Source organism: Corvus moneduloides, chromosome 1 (assembly GCF_009650955.1).
Source record: "Corvus moneduloides isolate bCorMon1 chromosome 1, bCorMon1.pri, whole genome shotgun sequence".
NCBI lineage: Eukaryota > Metazoa > Chordata > Aves > Passeriformes > Corvidae > Corvus > Corvus moneduloides.
Window position 1 is genome coordinate 155,053,511 of NC_045476.1, and position 13,686 is coordinate 155,067,196.

At 40.0% G+C, this 13,686-nt stretch overlaps 1 protein-coding gene across 1 annotated transcript in view; it reads left to right on the top strand.

Annotated features, from left to right (window-relative positions):
* NSMCE2 (NSE2 (MMS21) homolog, SMC5-SMC6 complex SUMO ligase) overlaps positions 1–13,686 on the top strand; it is a 132,900-nt gene that overhangs the window by 19,092 nt on the left and 100,122 nt on the right. Inside the window, exon 3 of the mRNA XM_032133170.1 lies at positions 10,495–10,601. Coding sequence (XP_031989061.1) covers positions 10,495–10,601 — 107 coding nt within the window. The remainder of the gene's footprint in view (positions 1–10,494; positions 10,602–13,686) is intronic.

A 13,686-nucleotide genomic window follows, 5' to 3' on the forward strand; every position in this document is an offset into this window, starting at 1 on the left:
TGAAAGCCCTAACTTTAGTACTGTGGCATGGTTGGCACTTCAAGTGTCATATTAATATGTGATTCATGCTGAATTGGATGTTTCGCATGGGGAACATCACCTGACCTTTGCTTGCGTGAGACACTGGTTTTATAGATTGCTTTAGTTTAACCTTGGTTGTGTTCTGTCTGTTAGTTCTCTTCAGCAGAAACTGGAGAATATCCAAAGCACATGGAAGTATCTGCGTTCTCAAAAATTAAGTTTGGAGATGATACTCGTATCAATTTCTAGTAACCTTCACATTTCTGAGAATCTGACAGAATCTGATCAGACTGTTTCTGATTTTAAAACTTCAACCTTTCTATTGTCAGCTGTATATTATGAATCTGATTTGTCTTTTGTTTATTCCTTTATGTATTGGTCAGCTCTGTTTTAAGAGACTTCACTACTTTGTTCACAGTGGTGTAAAATGTGGAGTTGCCTGCCAGCCAGGTTTGTCTCAAAAGCTGCCTATAAAACTGGATTGTTTTCCCACTCTGAGCTTGCTGCTCAGCTGCAATACAGCCAATGCCCCAGCTGGTTAGCAAAAGAACAGCCATGCTCTGTCTGGGGCTACTGATAACCTTCTCTAAATTCTGAAGTCAGGAATGCCAAGGGTTGTAGAAGCAGAAGTATCAGAACTTAGATTGGGAGGCTGTGTGGGTTCAGAGAAAAAAAAAAATGTTTTAAGCATCTAATCAAAATACTGGGCATTTAAAAACCAGACATATTTTGGCATTTTTCCTCCCCCATCTGTTTCATTTTGGGTTGGTAATGTTAACGTTTGAGTGCTTGATGAGTGTTTGTTTGTGTCTGCATGAAGCTGTTGCAGTTGGTTGCAGAAACTTAGCTTGGATTCTGTGGGGTTTTTGTGTGTGTGAATGTGACTATGACCACTGAACTGTGCTGAAATAAGACAGTGATGGATTGTCTTGGAGTGAAGGGATTATCTTGGTCTTACCTTCCTGTTTGATATGTGTTGTGTTGCTTTCCCTTGTACTAGAGCTCATGCACACTGCAGTCTGCTCATGGGGCTTTGTGTGCACTGCACCTGCAGAGAGCAGGTCACTCAGCTCTGGTGGGCACTTTGGTGGTCACTCAGCTTTGCTGAGCACTTTGTGCACAGCAACAGGACTGACCTGTGAGGGACTGAGGGTGAGACCTGTGCACGATCCAGCCCTCAGCTGCTTTTGGAGGCCACTGTCCCATGCTCTGTCCCACGTCATGGCCCCGCGTCTGCCTAGGACAGTGCTGATGCACCATGTGGCTCCTGTTTCCTGTGGTGCCACAAGTCCAGTTTGTGCAGTTTTCAGCTCAGAAGTAGCTTCATCAGACTCAGATATTATACTAGCTTGAGCCCAGAACCAAGACAGCTACATTTACTGAAACATTACAGTGACTAAATAAGCTGTGATGAGGGCTTGTTAGCTCTGAGCTAGGCTGCCTCCACATCGGGACAGAGAAGTAACGTTTCTGAGAATTTTGATGGTCTTGGGTGAAAAGGGCTTATTTTCGTATCTTACTGATACTTTTTTTTCTGAAAAGTCTTTCCAACCCATTTCCTGTTTCCCCTAAATGGAGGAAATTCTAAGTAATTACTGCATTTAGTTTAATGAAGGTACTCTTTGAATGAGCTTCTCTGAGATAAGAAATATAATTGGTTCATTAACACAAGCAAAGTTTTTCTTGTGAAAAACCTGATGATATTATTTACTTCTGGCTCATAACAATCATGCCTTTTATTAGAGACAGACTTGCACTTCACACCAAAATACTTACTTTTCACCTGTCAGTGCAATTTAAAATGTGAGAAGAATTGGTTTTTTGGCAAGAGAAAGCATTAATACAGTTGACTTGTAAATAAAAACTGCATGGATTATCTCTGTAGAACTCATAATGTGCCAGTAGAGGTCTTGAGTAGTACAGAAGAAATTGTGATTTAAAAAGATCTAACAAGTTAGAAATGAGCTTGTTGGAATAAAAAAAAAAAATATTTTGCTGATATTCATTTCCAGAGGAATCATAGATAAAGCAGCCTGTGAGTCTTTTATAAAATGGTAAAGACCCATTAAAAGTCTTGAAATAAAATTCTTCATTTTAAATATCAGTTTTACTAAGTATTCTGAGAGATCAAAGAGTACCAATTACAAGACCTTAACAAATACTTCCCTGTTCCTTGTAAGGGAAAATATTTCAAGAAAATTTTTCCCTAATTCCAGTGTTACCTTAGCAAGTCCTGAGAGGATGAATTGGGTAGAAGGACAGCACTAAACCCCTTATTTTTAAATATTCCCAGCCCTCCCGTCTCTCCTTCTGAGTAAGGCAAGGACAGCAGCAGCTTGGGGCACTGAACCAGGCTCTATTGTGTGGTGCAGATGTGTCCATGCCTCCAGAGGCATGAAACATTTTGTTAGTCATAGGAAAATCCTTTTCCATTAAAATTAGTAATAAATAGTAAATGTTGTTTTCAGCCTTAATTTCATCATATGTTGAAATCCACTGGGAAGAGCAGGATATGTGTGTGTGTGTGTGTGTGTATATGCATGTATGTATTATATATATTATATATTCGATATATATATATTTTAGGAAAACATGGGGGAGGTTTGCTGTTTATTTTATGAGAGATTGCTGAGATTACTCTAAGAAGATATTGTATGCCTTGTGCTTACTTTGAAAATACACAGGTGTGGTTCTTTTACCTTTTTCTTGGCAAATAAGTTGATTTAGGAAGTTTTCCCCCCCATTTCCACCCTGCTGCAGTTTGCTACCCCCTTAATTGTACTGGTACAGCCATTTGAATACCTGCACTTCAGATTCCATTACTGGAATAGCATAGGTTTGGGTTTGGAGGACATACTGCTATTTTTAGCTTGAATTGTTTCATTAATCCAATTTATAGTATGACCCTATGAAAGGCTATATTATCCTGGCTGGTGAGCGGCAGAGGACGAACATAAGAGGAACAGCAGGGATGAGTGCCTAGGGAAATGACCTGTGAAACTCACTTTGTTGCCAAAGAAAATGTACACAAACCTCAGCATTGGTGTTTTCTTGCTGCTTGTCTGACGGCATAACTTTTGTTTCTGTTCTTGAGCTTGTGGACATAGTGTGGAGGAATGCAGATGTACTCATTTGCTGAAGAGAGAACTGTAGTTCTGGATGGATATCACAGTAATGCCAGGAAACTGATGTAGAATTATGATAGTGCAGAGCTTAAGTTGCTGCTCAAAACTGTTTCGTCTTGTGAATGCTTTATCCTCCTTTCAGTGCTTCTGCTTACCAGTTATATTGTCTTTGTTAACTTTAAATTAGGCTTTCTGTAAAATTAACTAGGCATTTATTGGCTAAAAAAAGATTAACCTCACCATGAGCTTGGAATTTAGTAAGGAAAAAAGAGGTGCTGGTCAAGTGCTGGTCTCTTTTGTCTGAAGGGAGGGAAGTAGTCTGGGAATTGTACAGGCCTTAGTGTGTAGTCAAGCAAAAGCCCATTTTTGCCTTAGAGTTTGGTCAAGCAAAAGTTCAGATTTGTTTGGGAACTTGTGTGTGTACTACTGCCTGTCTTCATGTCTTGGTGCTGCATCAGTCATCAAGTATAGAGCTTACAATAGCAAAAAATATGTAGATATATATAAAAACTATTTTTCTGTTTCATAGCAAAGTATGTTTACTGCTATGAGAGATTAGTTTATGTCTTTGTATTATTTGTGTGCCTCTGCCTAAATTAAACCATCACTATTTGTGTTGAATAATATTTTACTTTGGATTTTATACAGCAAAGCAAGTCAGCACATGTTGGAGTGTTTTGCTAAATCAAATTCTGTGTGAGAACCCTGCTTATTTCATTAGCTCAGTATAGTGTCAGTTGGTGTTCAGAGATAATGCTGTTCTTTACATTGCAGTCTGATTGGGTACTGTGGCCGATATACCTGGTCTCGTAGATCCTTGCTACTGCTCTCACGTCTAAACTGGGATCATTATAGCTTTTTAGCCTTCTCCTGGTTGTCTGGAGAAAAATAAGTACTGTAAGGAAGTTGCTTTCAAAAGCACTGTTGGCCTTGTTCTGCTGGCGATGGAGTTTAGGGCAGTTTCACATTGAGCAAAAGTGTCATGGTTATTATAGAATAATACAGCTATTTTCAAAAGTGGTTAGTAATGCTGGGTGCCTCAGTTTCCCTGTCCCCACTCTGAGACGACTGTTTTCAGAATGTGTGCAACACCCACTTGCTGGAAAGGCTGGCCTCTTGAGATGTTTCAAACTGGGCACTCAGCAACTGAGATGTTTCAAGGTGGGTGTTCAGACCATGCATGGTCCATTTCTATTGAAATTCTGACTCTCTACAATATAATATACTTGGGTTTCTCTTCCATGGGATTGGCAGGAGCCTCCTGGGCCACTGACTCTCATCTGTTCCTATTTTAGACAGTCATAGCCTACAGGGAAATGGTTTGTAATACAAGAAAAGAGTTTTTTTCATCAGGCATAGTTTGTAATCTAACAGACACTCTTGGCTCAACTGACTGAAAAAAAAAAAAAACGAAGCAGAGAGAAACGGATAATTGAAGATTTTTTTTCCCATTACTTGCTGGATAAATTGAATGTTTAAATCCAGACTGAAAAGCACAGCCCATTCTTTTCCAAAATACAACCTCAGAAGACTTTATTCAGGTACGGGAAAATGCTTGATCTAAATTCGAGTATTGCAGTTTATTTCGCAGTTTCTTAACAGAAGCCCAATAGAAATTAAGATGAAACTTTAAATGTCGTTCACAAGTGATAGGTCTGGTGCAGCCTGTGTTCTTCTGTTCTGGTCTTTCCTTTACAAGTAATTCTAGTCCTGCCTCACCTGCTCCTCTCAATTTTGCTCCTTCTACTCAGATTTTTTCCGTGGTAGAATACTGGAAACTCTCCTTCTTTGCTTGAGAGAACTTGAGCTTGAACTCACTTTTCACCATCTTCCAGAAAAATGGCTTTCAGGTGAGGTTGTTGAATACTGAAGAATGTCATGGAAACCCAGAATGGCTGAGGCTATAAGGGACCTCTGGAGGTCATCTTGCCCAACCCCTTGCTCAAGCCAGGCCACTCACCTCGTAGGTTTCTCTTTCTGTCATTCATGTAATTTAATTTAGTGAGACACACCTCCACTTCACTGGAGTCTGGTATCTAGGTGAAAGTATTGGTCTCTAAAATCATTCATGCATGCTCAATCTCTAACTCTGTGTGCATGAAAACATTCTATGCAAAAAAGAGTGGCTTCATTAGGGGACAGCAAGAGAAATATGGCTTCAAATACTCTACGGCCCAGTTAAGGCATTTCCTGAGAAGGTGGAGGTTTCATTATGAGTAGCCTCAGCAGTAAGTAGCTTCTGACTGTTACATGGAGGGAAATTTTGCGATTACTGCCCCAAATTCCCCTTTACTCCACCAATTGCCATTCCCTGTATGGTTGTTGCCCCTCTTATCAGCAGTAATTTTTCTTCTCTTACTAATTGCAGTGGTTAGTTCCCTATCCAGACAGCTCCATGGAGATATTTTGGGCATTCTGCTTTCATCCATTTCTCTATGTGAAGACACCTGCATTCAGGAGATGAATTTGATTTTCTCCAGTTTTTTGCTGTTCCTTTGTATGGCTTCTCATTTCTTTTAGTTTAGAATTTTCTGGATTAGCATTCTGCTCTTTCTGCAGTCTAATAGATAAAATGTGTTGCAGGTCAGGGAAATGACATTTAAAAAGAGCTCTTTGAAGAGAGTTTTCTGAGTAGCTGTCCATGTATCTACAGGAGAAAAAGTGACTGTGTACCCTCAGTGCTTCAGAAGCAATCAGTGTCCTGTTTAGGTACCTCTTGGTCTCTGTAGTCTGGAGTGCTGTGGCAGGCTTCACTCCTGTCTAGACAGACAGGGAAAATGAGACAGTGCTCTCCTACGTAGGTCTGTATCCTCTCACTTCTGAGCATCACTACTGTCGTCTCCAAGTGTGTTGTGAAGCTGTTCTGAAAGAGTGTGGGTTGGTTGAGAGTTTTTTTCAAGATCTACTGTCCAACTTGAATTATCAACAGTTTTGAGTAGACCAGAACTGGGGGTGCAGAGGGGAGTCTTAACACTTGGATTTGTAAATGAAGGACTTACTAAAAACGACAGCAAAAATACTTAGCTTTATCCTGAATTGAGGACGTATTTTATCCTCCAGAAGATGGAACTAAATCAAGGAGTTGGAGAGCTTGTGTTCCTCTGCTGTCAGCAGTAACTTGAAACCTGCTGGCAAAGTGTGTATTTTATCTGCTGCTGGGGCATATGAAGACAACTGCCTACTACCACTGTTGCTAATGGCTCAAGTGATGGGTGTTTGTGTTACGAGTGTTTTAAAAGCCTGAAATTTATTGTCAAAATTTCTGGGCAATGGTGTACCATTCCTCTTCTGCCTTGAATCATGGGAAAACCAGCGTGTAGCCTTAAATTTCAAAACAGACTATTATGTAGTGCCAGAGGCAGAACTGACATGCCCTGCTTTCTTTAAATTGAAATTTTGACTTTTATTAGCCAATACTACCAAGATATGAGAGTATATATGTATTCATTTTAGTCCACATTGTGCTTAAGCATTCATTTTAAGTACATTTGTATTTGTAAGTTTGGAGCCTTCCTGTAATTTCATGGTATTGCAGACTATTTTGTGTTTAAGATAGTCTGTGGTGGAAGTGAATGCTTATTTAGATTGCTGTGTACTGGCTGCAAGGCAGCCATAATACCCTAAATAAGCAAATATTGATGTGGTAACTTGTGCACAGAAAGAGGTAGTTGTGAAAAATCTTTAGAATTTTTGCTAACTTGTGGATGTATACAGGAAACTAAAGTAAATATGAACTCAGATGTTAGGAAATGCAAGTTTTGGATAAATTTTAGATGAGTGTTACTATAGGATGTATTAAATCAGTGCTGACTTGACTGTATTCCACACTGTGGGTTCATAATACATAACTTAGTCTTGACTGATTGTGGTTTAAATCAGCATTAAGGCACTGAAGCATGACTGGTCTCTTTAGAAGTGAGAAATTGAAACCTTGCTAGTCACTTTATGTAATTTTGTTCTTTAATTTTTAGGGAGACTTTTCAGGATAATATCCCTGTTTCCATTATAATAAGAGATCATAAAGTTGTGTGAGCTGGAATTCATAATTGCACACTGTGCATATTCAGCCAGCTAATTTTAACATGATGCACGTGGGCCTTTGAAAATGAAATTATGGCCTTGAACTGGGCTTTCTGTGAGTAAAAAATGTAATATTGCAAAATGTGTAATCTCTGAGTGGTGAGGGAAATGACTTGTGAAGAAATGCTTACTAAACTCAACATCTTTAGTCTAGATAACAAGGAGACTACAATATGCACTTCAATGGTATTTCGTGGCAGTAGCTAAAAGCATATGCAGAGTTTGGAATGCATTCCTTAGATATGAATTAGAAATAAGATTAGGATAACTTTTGATTAGATAACAGAAAGGCACTCATCCAGCACTTGCAAAGTGTTTGATTTTGGTGTTAAGCTAGATTGTTGGCCTGCAGAGTGCAAGGTTTGAGTACTTTGGAGAGTTGTCTGGCTTTGTAGCTGGAGTCTGGCTGGAGGGTATTCAGCAGTCAGTGTGTTCCTGGTCTGCTGGAAGAGAGTCAGTCAGTGCCTTGAATCTCTTTATGGTGAATCTCCACTGTCATCCTCATATATGAAACAAAAGCTTCAGCAGGGCTTGCAGAGTGAATGACAGACAATGCCTTTTGAATCTTTCAAAAGCCTGATGTGATTATTAAATTTGAATTATTTTTGATACTGTAGTGCTGTTAAACCAATGGGTTGGTGGGATTTGTGAGAATGAGTTGTGGGATGGTGTTGAGGAGAGAAAAGTATTTTCTTTTCTAATTTCTTGTTCCTTAGTAAGATTAGGTCAGCTGGTGTGCTCTGATTAGTCTATGATGGAGTCTGTTGTAAAGGCACCTTGAAGGTGCTGGGATCCCTGCCTTGGTGGGCTGTAAAACTTTACACCCCCATGCAGTCACCCACAGTTACCATGTGCACCCAAGCTCTGCCCTGCATCTGCTCCCTACTAGGGAGGGGCAGAAATGCTCTTGGCTCTTCAGGGGAAGGGAAAGCTGAGGAGCCTTGCACAGCAGGTTATTCTGTGTGTGATGTAGAACAATGAGAGTTTTTAAAAGGCAAATAGAATAGCTTGTAATGTAAGTTTTCTTTCAAATCTTGTTTAAGAGATGGGGAGGTAAGTGGCTAGGAACAACATAGGAGATTTCCTCTTAGCTCTCAGCACCCTATGGATTGAACTTCAGACAGAAAATGGACTTTAGCATCTGTCAATGAGCAGAAATAGGGTATGGACAACAGCTGACCTGTACAGTGTCTTTCAGGTCTGTCTGTATGTCCATAGTGTCTCCAAGGGCAGGCTGTGATTGTGTGTTAGTCAGCAATTTCCTAGGATGTGTAACGTGTGTGAAAGAACAGCAACAGGGAAACAGCAGTGAACAGTACTGAGACTTAAAGCAGGCTGGTGGATGGGTGGAGCAATCAGTACAGGAAGAATGTGGAGCAGGATGTAGTTGGAGATAATGTCCCTCTTGCCCGAGCTGTGTTCCACCTCTTTGAGCTTTATTTTAATACATTTCTCAAGTTGCATGCAACATTATTACTCTTTACCTAAAGTTTAACTATTAGGAATGACAGCATTTATACAGCTCTCTTGGTATTTAACAATGCACTTCTCTTCCCCTAAAAAATTTAAAAAATATTTAGGCTGCTGTAGTTTCTTTATGTTGTGGATATGATTCATTTTGGCCATGGGAGGAGAATGACAGTTACTTGCTACACAAACCTTTCCTGTGATTCATGTAGTGTCCTTTGTGTCAGCCTTGAAGGAGGCACTTCATATGCTTCCTAGCAGGAAGGAAAAATAGTATGATCATAGTTACCAGCTAGGGCATGGAAACCGGGTGGGAGGGAAGGGGAAGGGGAGAGGGAAATGCTGATTATTCAGAATAAAGTTGCAGGAATGCCAAGATTCTGTCTGCAGTATCCATTCATCTACTTAATGAAAAATGGATACATACCAAGCCTATATATAATTAAGGGAAACATCATGACTGTAATTGCCATGTTCACAAAATAGTATAGCTTATTATGTAACTTCTTTTGTGTAAATATATCTTAGCACTTTCCTTTGTTTCCTTGATCCATCACGGTTTCATACGGTGTGATGTTTCTGTCCCTGAGCAATGTGTTTCAGATTTTGCTCCCAAACTGATGGCCATGTACAATACTTTGTGTCAGCTTTCTGCAGAGATGGATTTTTGTGTTCTAACATAATTACATAGTTAGCAACTTAAGCAATGTACCAGCTTGCCAGATCAGAGCACATTTTCCTTTCTTCACAAAAAAAGTAATTTACAAAGCTGTACTACAATTTTCCTCCTAAAAGTAGCAGCACAGATTGGCTACTTAAGTGCTTTTAAAGAATGCTCCATGAAATTGCAACCCCTAAAGCTGCATGGCAGACCTTGGGGCTCTTTCACAGAGTCTACCTGCTTCCAGCTGCTTTCTCTATACCTGGAAACTGCAGGGCAGGAATAAATGGAAGTAGCAGAAGTTTAAACTTACGTTTCCTAACTTCCTAATTTCCTGCATGGATTCAGGGCTTGTGGCTGGCTGTCCTCCTGCAGTTGGCAGTATTTGGTGTGGTACATGCAGCTGTGTCAGGAATATACAGCTATGGCTGTTCAGCCCTGTAGCATCTACAGAGGGTTGTTATCTAAGCAGATGCACAGCAATATTAGAATAGGAAAGCAAAGGTGTAGTTAGAGATTAAAGGAGTGGAATTAGGAGGAATGCAGAAGAGAATAAAAGTGGATATGAATTACTAATCACATGACCTGTGTTAATTGATTTTCCCTGGCGATTAGAATTTTACTGCTTGAATCACCAATGCTGTTGATTCTTCCATTATTTCCCATGTTATAAAATGCTGGCTCTATTTTGATTTTCCTGTAGCTGTGTTTATTGGGGATAAGGGGTCTAATTATAGCTGTGAACTATACTGTACTGAGAGGGCATTTAAGTTTCTTCTGACTATTTCTGAGGCAATGTGATGAGTCATGAAATACAACTTTTGCAGAAAATATCCTGATTGCCTAATGACTAGGTGTTGGTAGATGAAATTACACATACTCTCTCTTGTTCACATGAAGCCAGGGAAGTGTCTTTCTGAGTAAGCTGTTTGTTCAAGTTACCCAAGAAATGTCAAAGATTACAGTTGCAAAATAGGAAAAAAAGTGTATGTTTGAGTAGCTTGAAAACACCTGCTGAGACTTAAAAATGCTTTAGATATTCCTAACATGAATTCTTGTAAATAAAATATTTGTAAAGAAAAAATGCTGCCTGAAAATAATACAATTGATCACCCATGTCCCACATATTTTATTTTGCAGATGATGAAGAAGATGTTAACATTGTGGAAAAAGTCATGTTAGAATATGCTACAATGGACAGAGAACTTAATCATTATATAAAAGCATTTGAAGAAACCATAAGTCAGGTAAATTATATCTTCTCATAAAGTTATGAAAACATATCCTTATTTAAATAGTATCTTTTAAAAGACACAAATGTTACATTTAAACAATATGTAATTGGAAAGACAGCTCTTTGGCAGGTATAAAATACTGAAGTTACCAGTACAACTAATAATTTTTTTTCCCCAGCTTGCTACAGGGTGGCAGAACTTAAAATTTCTCCCCACCAAACTCACACCATTGGGAATATGGGATGAGTAGTGCTCTGGAAATGGTTGAGGGCACTGTGGTTAAGACACCCTACTCTCAGGTGATCCCACCTCATGTGTTGTGGAAGATGGAAGTGCTCATGGGTGAGGCAGCTGATTTCAGGAACAGACTGATGGCTGTGGCTGTAGAGAACCGGTATTTTAAAGCCTGCTTCCCACTGCCTTCCTGCCACCTGACTTGGCTGGTGCTTGTAAAGGGTGAGCTGGCGGATTGCTCGCTTAATGAACCAGGGTCTCGCTGTGCCCCCGGACAAAGGACGGACAAAGGACGGACCAAGGACGGACGAACTCCGGGCGCGGTGGCGGCGGCGGCGGCGCTGGCAGTGGCCGCCAGGGTGCGCCGCGGCCGCGCGCTGTCCGTCCCGTCCCGTCCCGTCCCGTCCCGTCCCGGGCTCGGCGCGTTCCCGCGCTTGGTTCGGCGCGTTCCCGTCCCGGGCTCGGCGCGTTCCCGGCCCGGCGGGAGCGAGCGGCGGCTCCGTGGCAGAGCCGGGCAGGGAGGGGGCAGGTCCAGGGCGGCCGGACCTCAGTTTCAGGCCACATTGTGCCCGAAGAACTCAACTTCCTGAGAGACCTGCTCTGTGTGTCTGCCCAGAGACTTCTCAGTGTCGCTTTTGTATGGATTTCTCTAGAAAAGGCAAAAGCACATCCCTGATTTCCGTTCGGGGTGGGAAATCTGTTTAGCAAAATGTTAAGGTAGCAGAGCTTTTCAATTAAACCTGCCTTGCTATCATCTTGCTATTGCTTTTTGTTCTTTTAAAAGCAGTAAAAGGAGAGCAAAGCAATGCTTTTCCCGCTAGTGCTGTTGAGATGCCTACATGGTTTTTCTGTTGTAGAAAGGTTTTCCATTAATATTTTTTAAAATCATCTGATGAGATGCTTAACTGAAAAATCTTCATTCAAATAATTAAATATACATGTTTAAAAGGAGTTCAAAAGTATGTCTACATCAGCAAGTGTTGGACAGAAATAAATACAGGCACTGTTCCTCATTTAGTCTTTAAATATACAATTTACTTCAGATGTCACTGTAATTGCAGACCTCCTAGTTTATATTGGATGGTTCAGAACTTTTTCCTTTTATTTGGACTACTCGTGATTTTTAAAGCTTCCCTAGTACATCGTAACATAGTCCTCATTGTTAGAGACTAATGATATATATCCAGACTTAAGTGAAACGTAGTTGGTTTATATTTTGATTAAAAGCTGTTAAATATTTGATGTCTTATTGTTATAATTGGAATTTCAAGTAATTTTTAACAATGACTTTTTAACTTATTTTGTTATTGTCATCTATCAGCAAAACACATTTTTTTCAAGTTTAGGACTATAAAGAGCAAGTCTATGCCTTCACCAATAAAGCACTCAAATCCTGTTTATTTCAGATCACTCATGGTATTTTAGGTTGAGCACAGGTGTAACTGCATCCCTGAAGTGAAGGTATTTTTGTCAGTTTTGGTAGGGCAGTGATACATTTGTGATTTTTAGGATTGAATATTTGTTGTGTGCATATCTGTGCTGGTGTGCAAAAAAATACACCTGGAAGAGTTGGTTTTCCTTTTCTCCCCTTTTTTTCACTAATGTAGCTTATTTGTGTTGTTGAAACAAGCTCATTTCCTGTTATTTCAGTCCTAAGGTTTTGAAATTGCAGTTCCAAGATATTTAACATATTTTAGAGTCTACATGATTATAAATTTGGTAATGGCTGATCTGTTAGCCTCTAGCCACACTTCTCCTGTCTCTGCTTCCTACTTCACTCTAGGGAATTGTCTGTACTTTCCCCTGCCAGCATCCTGAACAAACCTTTGCAAGTATGAAAAAGAAATGTATATAACTTTTGCTGCAGAACAGAGTTACAGTCTGTTCTCTGAAAAATAACAACTCATGCTTTATTTTGGAGGCTAGCTTCATGCTATGCCTCTGGAACTGCACTGCCCATCTCCAGTTACCTGTCAGAGACAGCTTAAAATCTGCTTCTGGGAAACAGATACTGTTGCTGAATTTAGCGCTGCACCTGGAAGTAGCTGTAGAGTGGCTTGGGTTTAAAATAGCCTCCACTGACTTGCTCCCTGGTTCCATCTGAATTCCTTACCTGAGGGCTTTGGGGAGTTGCAGCAGGTCATTAATTTTCACAAGCAGACTGTCCTTCATAGACAGTGTTAACAGGATTTGTCTCCAGCTGCAAAACACATTTTATCTGATTATTTTCTAAGTTTGTATGTTGATGATTTTTCTGTTCTTTAGTTTAGGTATACAGCAGTGAATCAGAAAGTGTGTTAGAGTCTGTGTTTCACGTTGTAACCAGCTGCTTCTAGTGAAATGTCCAGCTGGAATTTAGCAAGATAAAGAGACAGCAGCAGTTAAAATTCCTGATATATTATTTTACTATGTGTACCTTTAAATGGCATTGACAAAAAGATGATATTGTACAACCAAAGGATTGTAATGTAAATAACTAGAAACTAGCATGAGATACAGTCACATGTTTTCTCAAAGCCAGTTTTTTTGTTGATTTAGGCTGCAGTAGGTGGAATGCAGAAGGCGAGACATACCAGCATCCTCTTCTGGTTGAATCAGCAGCCTGTTGAGCAAGAATTGAGCGATTGAATCACAGTGTTTCCAACAATAGGCTGTGGGAAATCCTTTGTCTGTGGAAACTCCCTGTGCCACTGGATTTTCTTGTACCTGTGTAATGACTGGGCTTCTGCTGCTTCTTCTTCTTCTTTCGTTTTTAATGGGTATTTTAAAAAGAAACTAGCCAATATTCAGGTCCTTTCCATGCAAAGTCCAGACAGCACTCTTATTTTTAGTGTAACAACAAATGACTGATGGAGCTGCAGTA